This window comes from Chanos chanos, chromosome 9 (assembly GCF_902362185.1).
Source record: "Chanos chanos chromosome 9, fChaCha1.1, whole genome shotgun sequence".
In the NCBI taxonomy this organism is placed as follows: domain Eukaryota; kingdom Metazoa; phylum Chordata; class Actinopteri; order Gonorynchiformes; family Chanidae; genus Chanos; species Chanos chanos.
Window position 1 is genome coordinate 27,055,071 of NC_044503.1, and position 11,710 is coordinate 27,066,780.

General features: G+C 37.2%; 1 protein-coding gene and 1 pseudogene across 1 annotated transcript; one reads left to right on the top strand and one right to left on the bottom strand.

The window, feature by feature from the left end:
- The first annotated feature begins 45 nt into the window (after positions 1–45).
- On the top strand, positions 46–1,292 carry LOC115821531 (interferon-inducible GTPase 5-like; annotated as a pseudogene).
- A 2,995-nt stretch (positions 1,293–4,287) lies between these two features.
- On the bottom strand, positions 4,288–7,074 carry LOC115821532 (ly6/PLAUR domain-containing protein 3-like). The gene is made up of 5 exons (XM_030785348.1): positions 7,041–7,074; positions 6,318–6,428; positions 6,081–6,227; positions 5,848–5,958; positions 4,288–4,487 (listed from the first exon to the last, which is right to left on the bottom strand). Exons 1-5 carry the CDS (start codon positions 7,072–7,074, stop codon positions 4,288–4,290), a joined length of 603 nt encoding a protein of 200 aa, XP_030641208.1.
- Positions 7,075–11,710: the final 4,636 nt, after the last annotated feature.

Genomic DNA, 11,710 nt, shown 5'->3' on the forward strand with positions numbered 1-11,710 from the left:
ACTAGCTCCACAGAAAAAACCCAAAACCGTTTTTACTTGTGAGCTATGCAGGCCAAGAGTAAGTACACTTTCTACTGCAAAGACGTGAAAGACAAATGTAAAAACACATATATAGATGAGTGCATTAACATTGACTTCACTAGCCAATTTAGCGAAGTTAGTCAGCTTGTAATGTCACATACAGGCAAGTGATTTAATTCAGTGAACATTAACCTTAGTCTAACTAAAAGCCGTGACAGGAGAATCTGGTGCTGGCAAACCTTCATTCGTCAGTATCATCAGGGGGCTGTGTGATGATGACAAGGGAGCTGCTCCAAGTGTTGTTATTGAAACCACCATGGTCCCAACATGTTATCCCAACTTAAAATATGAAAATAGCAAAATTTGGAATCTCTCAGGCATAGAGACACCAAATTTTAAGGCAGATGAGTACCTCCAAAAGGTGGAATTTGAGAAATGTGATTTTTTCATCACAATTACATCTGACACCTTTCAATGGTAGCAACATTCACCTTTCGAAAGTAGCAACATTCAGTTGGGCAGAGAGATCCAAAAAAAGAAGAAGTAGTTCTACTTTGTGTGTTCCAAGACTGATAACAGCATTCGAGTAGCAAAAGGGAAGAAGAACTTTAACCAAGAAGATGTACTGAATTGGATCAAACAAGACTGCATCAAAGATTTTGCATAATTCTAAGTCAGAAATCATATAAACAATTGTTTTTATGAGGATCGACGATCATGACTTAATCGCAGGAAGACTGAATTATTGCATTTGATGTTTTTTTTGGCATAGAGGATCATGGGCTGAGTTTCTGTCTTTTTAATATCTAGTCATGAGCTTGCCTTTATCAGAGTCGCGCAAACACAAGAGGAATATGCTGCCGATCTCTCTTCCTAATGAAAGTTTGAAGATACATCAGAGAAAGTAGGAAATGCTAGAGGCCAACATATGGAAGTTAGCTCTGTTGTCTTGTGCTATAGCAGCAGTTCCAGTTCCAGGCCTCTCAATCTGTGAGAATGTGGCCATTTTGGTGAAGGAGATCAAGTGTTATTTCCATGTTTTTGGTCTTGATGAGGAATCTCTTTGTACTCTGGCTGCTCAGATGGGTGTATCTGTGGAAGATCTGAAAGCATGTCTTAAATCTCAGCTGAATAAAACAATAAGTACTGATGTCATTATAAAAATGCTTAGTAAGACACCTGGAGCAGCAAGGTTTTGGACCAATGCCATCCCATTATTGGAATCCATATCTGCAAGGCCAGTTTCATTGGACACCACCCACAGATGTTAAAGAGCTGTCTGAAAGAGTTTGACAATGATGCTCACAATGTACTTATCAAAGCTTTGCACATTGCTTTGCACACTGTTTTTTTGAGATTAGCTTGACATTTATCCTTTTACTATGTATAGAGAAATCTCAAAAATGTGCTGAAATGGAATGAAACCTTTTTTTTATTTCTATGGGTTAATTATCAATGATTTCTTTTATTTCAGCAAGATGATATCTATTTGCCTGTAAGTTCAGATCCACTATGAGTCTTTAACAGATGCTCAGTTTCAAGGCAAGGCTTTTTGAAATAATATTGTACATTTAATGTCCTTTACTGCATTCTACACTATAAATTCCTACTGCGATTTACTTTGGAGGGAGGGAGACTATGTGTTTGTTTCCAGGGTGGTGGTTGATAAAGTACATAACAGGAAAAGAATATTTCTCGTCATTTCTGTTTCTGTGTTTGTGCTTGTTTGGTCTGCGGGGGGGGGGGGGGGGGGGGGGATTGTTGTGGACAGAGTAATGGTTGAAAAGTAATATGAAAGTTAACAAATTATTTCTGAGAAACCAAAAGTGGAACAGCCTGGGGCGTGATATTTGATGCATCTGATGTTCTACTTCCTCAGAAGGTAGCTTATTACAATTATTTTGAGGCTTTGGGGCCTATGTCTCCTTCAATGTGTTATCAATGCTCAGTATTTTTTCTCATTCTGTGTGTTTGTATTTATTGACTTAATGGTGGGAGACTGACATCTATTTCATTGTATCTACAACTATTAGGAAATTCAATTGAATCCATTTAAAGACCTTTTTAGTGCCAGTTTGACCCACTGACTACACCATAAATGTGATACAAAAGCTAAATTTACTAATCCAGTTTGATGGGAGAGAACTCCACCACCTACTTTTTTTTTACGTTTGGAACAATTGTTTAACAAAGTACTAGACAGAATAGAATTACTGATCAGATATGTTCATTGGCGTGAATGAGAGTCAGAATGCATGGTATAACAGCAGAATGAGAACAAATGTTTCAATGTAAATCTTTACACTGAAACTGAGAAACTCAGTGTGTTTGTGGATGGTGTTTCAGTTTACAAGGTACATAAAAGCAAACAAATAATTTCTGAGAAACCAAAACTGAAAGGGCCTGAGACACAATATTTTGGGCATCTCAAAAAGGTTTGTGAGAAACTGTCTCTTTTTCTTTGAACTCAAATAATCTGTGTCCATTAAAATTATGCCGATGGGGTATAGTTTTAATGATAACTGACTTGAAATTTGCAATTAAAAGTATAGTTCTTTTAGGTGTCTACATCAGACAAGACAATTCTAAAAAAACAAAACAAAAAAATACAGCAATAACAGCAAAAAAAAAAAAAAAACCTAGATGCACCCCCCCCCCCTCCCCAGTCAGATAGCCTTTGCTCTTAAAACATGGTTAAGTTTAATAACTTTATGTCTGTGAGAGCAGAGACATGCACATCTTGTCACACCCTGCCTCCCTCTGCTGGCCATTTTGTTAAATTAGCACATTGGAGCATTTCCTTATTTCTTAGTTAGTGAATCATTAGTTCCACCTGTTCTCTGTTAGTCGAGTCTTGCCCTGTCCTGTATAAATACAACTGCATTTTCCCTTCTTTCTTTGTGTGGAATTGTATAATCAATATGTTGTGTATACTTGAAGTCTGAAACCTGTAAGTTCCAGGAAGCCTTGTCTTTCATCCTTTCATTTCAAATCAAACTGAAAAATCCTGCACATGAATCCAGAACTTCTTGGAAACCATGGCATGTCTCTTTTGATACATCGCTAATGGTCTTTATTTCTATTTATTCTGTGTGCTTGCATGTGACTAAATTTACAAAACAGAGAAGGGTAAGGACACAGGGCAGTGTGTGGAAGGAACTCTGATTACCAGTGTTTTCACCTACAATAGATGCAACTCCTTCCACATGTTCTTGCAGAGGTTTGCACAGAGTGGACATTTACATTTTGGTAGTGGCTCTGCTAATTAGAAAACCCATTAGGTAATGTTAATGATCAGTGGTGAGGTTGTCAGAGATTATCAGGAGTCCCTGATCAGGAATCGAATCTGGGAAGTGGGGATGAAAGCACTGAGCCACAGGCACTAAAACACCTGGGATGACTTGAGCATGGTGGACCAAATTGCAGAGACTACACAGAAGTTGGAAGTTGAATGAAACTCAGTGAACACTGAAGCTAACGTTCAAAACACACAAGCCATAGCTGAAAATCCAAAATTCATGTCAAAAGGTGTAACCCACTTGAGATAAAAGACGGACAAGTTCATCTTCTCAAGCCTTCTGCTAGCCAAATCATGGAGCTTACTTAAAACCCCATAAAAGCCACTGACCCTGTCAGGTTACTGTTTTGACACATTAATCTAAAGAGCATGAAATAAATAGTGCCAAAATACTAGTGTTAATATTACATGGTCGTTATTATGTGGAATAATGTTAGAACTGACTTGCTACTTGTTGATCAAATCACTGAATGATTGATTTGTAAACGACATATCCTGACCTGTTCAATAAAACAATAATGGAGCTGGTAAACTGAACTGGGAGCAGAGCAGTTTGAAAACCTCAGGGGAAAGACATGAAGGAGGCCAACAATTCAACAAAGTAGAAGTGGTATTCCATTGTATCCCATCACTGCTCTGTTGGCAGTATGTTTACACAGAACACTCAGAAATGGAAAGAACACAATGAGTGAATTTCATGATATTTTATTCTTTGAAATGCAATCACACAAAAACATGGGCATGCTATTCAAACCTCCTTTCAGAAAACTGTAGAAATAGTTGTATAAAAAAGAATTTGAAATTGTTTACCTTTTACAAAAAAAATGCTCTATATTAATTACTCGAAAGCTCCCAAGCAACCACTGAGTGAAGTGAATGATTCGTGAAAAACATGCCTGGACAAGTTGAATGAAACAGGAACAGAGAGGAGAGACTGAACTGTGAGGAGAGCAGTTTGTCTGAAGGCCTCAGTGATAGAGGATTTTAGAGACCACGGACACCACCAAGAGGAACATGTTCTGGTTGATACTCTTGACATTGTTACACAAGTCCCCCGCACAGCAGGTCACTCTCTCACCTGTAGGGCCCGGCTGACCTAACAGGTGAGCAAAACAGATAATACTGGATGTGCATCCTTTCATGGTTATCTTCTGTCCACCTGTGTTGACTAGAGAGTGAATGACAGGTGTAAGTGAGGGAAATTCATGAGGAATCATATATTAATGATTCAAACCTGTGCTGAAATTGAGCAAGACGACAATTAAAACATACAAACCTGCAAAATGTAGTTGAATAGTAATAACAATAAAACCATTAATGGCAATATGAAGTCCATACCAAGTTACATTTTCCCTTGATAACAAGGCACTGTTTCTTAACCTGTGTGATCAGCCTTCCAGATTTTTTTCTGTCTGGTTTTTGGTAATCAGAAACTGAAAAAGAGACTTTAATGTTGCATACAGGGGTATTAATAAAGATGCGATAATTCAGTCTGATACCTGTGCGCTTCAAAATTCACCATAATGTTAAATAGTTAAAAAGTTGTTGTTTGGCCAAGTGACTTTTTTGTTTTCTATATATGTGTGTCTGTGGGTAGAGCTGTACTAGTTGTTATGGATGCTGTTGTGATTTGGCTCTTATGGACTGTTGTAAGATTCCTGTAGCAAATTTAAAGCTGAACATTCACATAGTGTTTCATCACGGCAAACAAGCTGAAAATGTGATACAGTTAAGGTGTTGGAATAAGCAATATCCATCTTAAGTAACTGTTAAAATAATATTTCAAGTAGAAACTGCGTAAGAATTTAAACCAAATTTTGACATCTTCTTCTAAGAGACTGAATGTACTTCACTGCCATACTTCCGTGCTTCCATTCTTTCATTTCCTTCTCTCATGGTTTTGGCTTGACATTAATGTTATACAATAATTTGCCAGTAGATGGCAAAAGAGAGCCAGATTTAGAGAATCAAACATACAGACTTTAGTGACAATGGTACTGTGGCATGTGTATACAAATATGATTTCCTGTCCTGAAAACTAACTGAGAATAAGCCTGATTGACTTGAATTTGGAGGGTAAAAAGTGGGGTCATGTAAACCAGTTCATCCTCACACAGAGAAACTGGCCTCAGCACCAAATATCTGTAGAGAGAATGGTTTGATATGAACATAAAAAGGGGAAGAATAATTTCTAATTTGAACAGTGTTACCCATTAACAGAAAGGCACTTTGAATGGTGCAACCTGTGTGTTTGCTTGTTTGTTTGTATATGTTAAAAACAGTAAACTACCTTTATAACATTTAGTTTTTCTCAACAGAGCATCCTATGTGTGCAACAAGACTATTGCTATGTATGTTGCGTTGGAGTGTTGTACATGCATGTTTATACAGTGGTGTTCTGACATTGCGGTCTTGCAAGAGAAGACTCCCACAGGCTTAAAAAGCATAGCAGACCGCATAATGTTCCCAAGACAAACAGATGAAATGTAATTTACTTTTCTGTTTTTTCTTTTTTTTCAGATTCTCACCTTTTGTCTCAACACACTGATCCTCATCTCCTTCACAATTCAAAGTTTGTGAGCAGTCATCTCCCACACAAGTGAAACACTTTTTCCCATTGGGGCCAGTGGAAGGAAGTTCTATAAGTAAACAATAATCAGAACAATACATGGATGTACTGCACAAAAACAGAAAACTTGCCTCTCATGATTTCTCAAAGCTCTTTCCAAAATATTTACTTGGATTAATATGTTTAATTTACCTTGAACTGTGTGATTGTTGCAGAGATTAGTATTGCAACATTTGGAGCTGACGATAGATTTCATCAATCCAAGATTGAATGATCCACTGATGCATTGTTTAGGCGTAGCACAAAATTTTTTATTGATTGCAGATGTTTTTTGACCACCTGTAATGTGAAGACATATGTATATCGAATAAGTATGAAGGAGTAATTCGGTGGGAGGTGGATATACTAGTAATATGTATTATTCCTTACTCATGTATGTAGCCCCAGTTGCACTGCCACACTGAGAGGGACAGTCCACTTGAGTGTCTGTGCATGTTCCAGATGGACCTGGTATACACTGATAACACTGGAGTGCATTTCCTGACAATCAATAAGTGATTCAGTCATGAAGAAAAAACAGACATAATCAGTGTAATAAGAACAAATATTATAAACACTCCACTGGCTTTAATAAGTTCTTGCAGTAGGAGTTGCCCTACCTTGAAATGATTCCTGTTTATCAGTTGGACTGAAAGTCCTGAGGCCTTAACGTGGGCATTGTTACAAAGCCTTGTTTTGGAGAGTTGGCACCCTCTTCTGGGTGTGTGTGTGTGTGTTCTCTTCATTTCTCTGTTTTTCACCCCTCCTCTCCTCTCAGATGACCTTTGATCTTTTTTGCAATGTTATGCACCTGTTGGGCTTTGGTAGACCTTGTTCTTATGCAGGAAGATGGAGGTCTTCACAGAAACTGGTGTCTGTTTGCTCTCTCTACACCCTCTCCTTTTGGCATGTTTCTCATTTCTTTTTTGGCAGTTGTTAAAAGAAGGGAGGTCTGGGTTTGATCCCCACCACGACACTATCCTTTGTCCCCTCAGCATTTGCTCATCCACCGCAGCTGCCTGTCACTTCAGAGGTCTGGGTCCCTGTTGCCAGGGACTCTGCTCTCAGTCCAGTTGCAGCAGGGGATCCAGTCACGATGAGGGCACCTTTCACCTCCAGGCCTTCTATTGCATGTAGTGAGCTTCATGTCTGGAAAATGGTACATCATTCTCTCTGCTAATATTTCCTCACAAAGACAGCTTATTCACAACTTTTTACTCTGCTCATGGTAGCAGAAGTGCTAGTATAGTGCTGGCTGATGATGTCACAACATTCCCCATAACAAGTGTTTTACTATTTATAATGTCAGATACTCTTATTTCTTTGAGTACAATAGCACTACTGAACACTATATCCCTCTATTTCCCAAGTAACTACGGGGTGATGGGGGAGAGACAGGATTATCATTTAGCAGTGCCCTGGGAGTGAATTGGAATTAAACACTCGGAAATGCACACATCCTGGCTCTCATATGTGTCCTGTCTGGGATAAAAACTCACAACAACAACAAAAAAAAAACAGTTCCTGGAATGTAGCTTAGAGCCACCAAGACACAGCCGACTGTTCAGTTCCAACTGACTCAAATCAAGCAAAGCAATCACGTGCTTTTGATGTATTGAACTGCAAAATCCCTAAATAACAATGGAAAGATATTCCACTTTTCACTGGCCTCTGGTCACTGAACGTCTTTGCAGATGTTCTTGGCATTTTAAGGAACTCTCCAAGAAATATAAAACGAGGCTAAGTGTTCTCATTTTACACCACCTCTTCTCCGTTAGCAGTACATACGCCGAGAATACGTGGAAGCTGGACGCTGAAAGAACACAATGAATGAATGTCTTGGTCATTTATGTATTTATTTATTTTTAATGTAATCACACAAAAGCATTGATATGTTAATCAATCCTCCTGTTGGACAAACTGACACATTTAAATAAAAATGAGCATTAATTTGTTTACCTTTCGGGAAAAAAAGGCACAGCTGAGTTTTAAATACTAGCATGCTCCTAAAACATTGTTCATTAAACCACTGAAAGAGTGATTCATAGAACACATGCCTGGATTAGTTGAATAAAAGAAGAGCAAAGAAAAGAAAAGAAACTGTGAGGAGATCAGTTTGTCTGAAGACTTCAGTGAAAGAGGATTATGGAGACTGAAGACACCACCAAGAGGAACACGCTCTGACTGATACTCTTGGCGTTGTTGCACAAGTTCCCCTCACAGCAGGTCACACCTACACCTGTGGGGCTCAGCTGAGCTGACAGATCAGCAACACAGACACTCCTGGATGCACATCCCTTCAAGGTTATCTTTTGTCCACCTGCTTCAACTAGGGAGCGAATGATGGGAGTAAGTTAAGGAAATGAATAAAGTATCACAAATTTATATTTCAAACTCATGCTGAAATTATTTGTTTCAAAAACACTAAGCATTTAAAATGTTTTAGTGTGGTCTTACAAGAAAAGATTTCCATAGGCTTAAAACAAAATAATAAATAAAGATTTTTTTTAAAAAAAGAAAATATCAGACCACAAAATGTTCTACAACACCAAGCAGAGGAAATGTAAGTTTTTCACCTGTTGACTTAATACAGCGATCCTCATCTCCCTCACAATTCAAAGTTTGTGAGCAGTCATCTCCCACACAAGTGAAACACTTTTTCCCATTGGGACTCCGAGAGGGAAGTTCTATGAATAAACAGTAATCAAAAGAATTTATGAATGTTTCTACATGTACTGCTCATAAAGAGAAAAGTTCCTTCACATAATTTCTCAGTGCTCTTTAAAAAATAGTTACTTGGATTAATACAGCTGATAGAAAATGAATACACCCCCCTTCAAAGTTTTTATTTCTTGTTGTGTCGTCGTCTGTACATTTCATGGATTAAAATGGGACTTGTTTTGTCCTGACCCAAAGTATACAACATACCATATGAATGTAGAGAAATAATTTTCATTTTGAAAAAAAAGAGAGCATATGAACAAAATGAACAAAACTGAAGTGTCCTCATTTTTTAAGAACAACGTTTGGTTTATTTTTAATTAACGTTTGAAAGTTTTTATATTTCACTTTTCACTTTGAAATGGCTAAGTGCTGTGTACAGATTAGGAGGAATAAAATAAAGATTTATTACATTTTAATTACAGGCTGTAGGTCAACTGAATCTGAAAACTGTTCATGATGTTGTATTCATTTTCTATCCACTGTGTGTTTACTCTACCTGGAGCGTTTCTGACTGTTGCAGAGATTAGTACTGCAACATTTGGTGTTGACGGTAGTTTTTGAAATCCCAAAGTTGACTGATCCACTGATGCATTGTTCAGGCATAGCACAAGACTTTGCACTCAGTGATGTTTTTTGACCACCTATAACGTTAAGGTATATGTATATGGAATGAGTATGAAAGTAAATTTCAGTGAGAGTTTGACATGTTAGTTAATATCAATTAACACTTACCTGCATATACAGCCATGGTTGTACTGCCACACCGAGAGGGGCAGTTCACTTGAGTGTCTGTGCATGTTCCAGATGTATCTGGTGTACACTGATAGCACTGGAGTGCTTCTCCTGACAAACAATGAGTGATTCAGTCGTGAAGAAAAAACAGACATAATGGCATGAGTGAAATAAGGACAAACATATACAAATTCCCACTTCACAAAAGTACATAATGATATTGTTAAAAATGTCAGACAAACACATTAGTAAACTGAGTTAAATTTGTTACAAATGGTCTACAAAAGCATTGTGCAAATATAGTTTTGTAAAAGCGTGTACAAGCCATTTTCAAAATTCTTTTAAAAAAGTTTCATGGATAAATTTTTATGGGACGTATGACCACATCTCTTAATTGAGACTCATTTTTACAAATATTCAGTGGTATATGGTAATTAGAATACGGATTAAATTTAATTATATTAATTACATTAAATTTAATCTAATTAATTGTACTAATACCTTTGGAGAAAAAAGCTGTGATCAACAGAAATGCAAACTGAAGTTCCATCTTCGATTTAAACCAAGTGTCAGCGAGGTGAAAATTTATAGATCACCGATCTAAGAGGGTGTGTTTGACCAGAGAACTCACGTAGCAAAGCTAAAAGACAACAAAAAAATCTAACTTTGCAATTCTGGTTTAATTAGTAACCTAGATGACTTGTGAATCAGTAACTTGGAGCTCTCCTCAAATTATTTGAATAAAAAAAGAATGCTTGCACCATAAAACGCCAACCTTAAGTTTTATTTCCTTAGTTGAGCACCCTCAAGTTTTCTGTGGTCATTCCAAAAAATCTCCCAAAAAACTGAACAGTAACTAATAGTTGAGTGAGCAGTTAACATTAACAGACTGTACAATGCCTGGACTGTGTGTATTACCCTAATTTAAAGTGTGTGATGTCAGTACATTCACTTATACGTCCTTTAGTGTGTTTTCATGATCCAGTCGACTCGCTGATACTGCGGTGAATACTTTTGCTTTACAGAAAGTGAGAGGTAATGTGTATGTGAAGTTATGAAATATTAAGTGTGTTTACATAAACAAGTATGTTCTGCAATCATTTTCAATAACTGCACTTCCCACCAACCAGGCTATCCTTAATGAAGCTGTGCAAAAAATCCTATGGCTGGAAAATAAAATTTGTGTTACTTCTACACTTACTGCGTTGGGACCTCACGTGTGTTTTAAAGTAGAAACACATCCCTTAAATTACAGTATCATTGTCTTTGTGTCCATGTCTCCCAGCACAGACTCCAAAACAAATATACCAAATATCACCAAATATTTTTAGCTTCTATCCCATCTCATAAAGAAATACATTTTTTTTATGTTTGGTGAAATGTTTAGAATGGTATGAAGCAAAGAGTATTTGTTTAACCAAGCCTATGCCATAAATGATAAAACAGTCAAACATATTTCACTCAGTAAAGAAGGGGACTTAATATTAATAGCTGATAGTGTACTGAATATAAAAAGCATGAAAGTCTAACTTTCCTATGGTTAATCTGAATGCCCAATTACATGAAACTGACCTTTGCTGACACACCCATGTAGTGTATGACACTGAACTGTGTTCTGGTGTGTCAACAGCCATGTAAAGTGCTGACGAAGATATATTTAAAACAGTAACTTAGGTAGTGATTAGAGCTAAAATGAAAATGGATCACATGTATATTCTGGTTTTTAAATTGTGATTGAAATACTTGAGGCTATTTTCAAGAGCTATTTCCATTATTTTGTCCACCCCAGGAAAGACAATTATTATATTATTGTAGAAGGCAAAAAAAGGCATCATTCTCCTTTTTGTACATTTCTTTACAACTCTGTGTTGCAGTTTGTTAACAAAGGTAAGATCATGTGGATATTGCTTTTTAGAACCTCAGACATCACCTCTCAAAAACTGAACTGCAAACGAATATACAGAATGTAGGTTGTCAAATTACCAAGCAGCATGTCTCTGGTTTACGTTGCACAGTAGTCTAGGCTTGGGACTCTATGAGGAAACTTTTGACAATGCATTGTGCTATCAGTTTTAGTGTTAGGCTACTTTGTTGTAGTAGCATGTCTGTGTTATAATTCCAGATGTCAGCCAAGATCATTGCATACTCAACACGATACTTTTTAAATTTTTACTTTCAAAGTGCTTACTAAATGAAATCATAAAAGTGTGTTATGTTATGTTCCAACACTGGTGTCAGTAAGCATTGCTGCCCACCCATCAGGTCTAGCTTTAATGAACTTGGAAAAACAAAAAATGCTAAATTGGCACTCCTTTTACACTCCTACA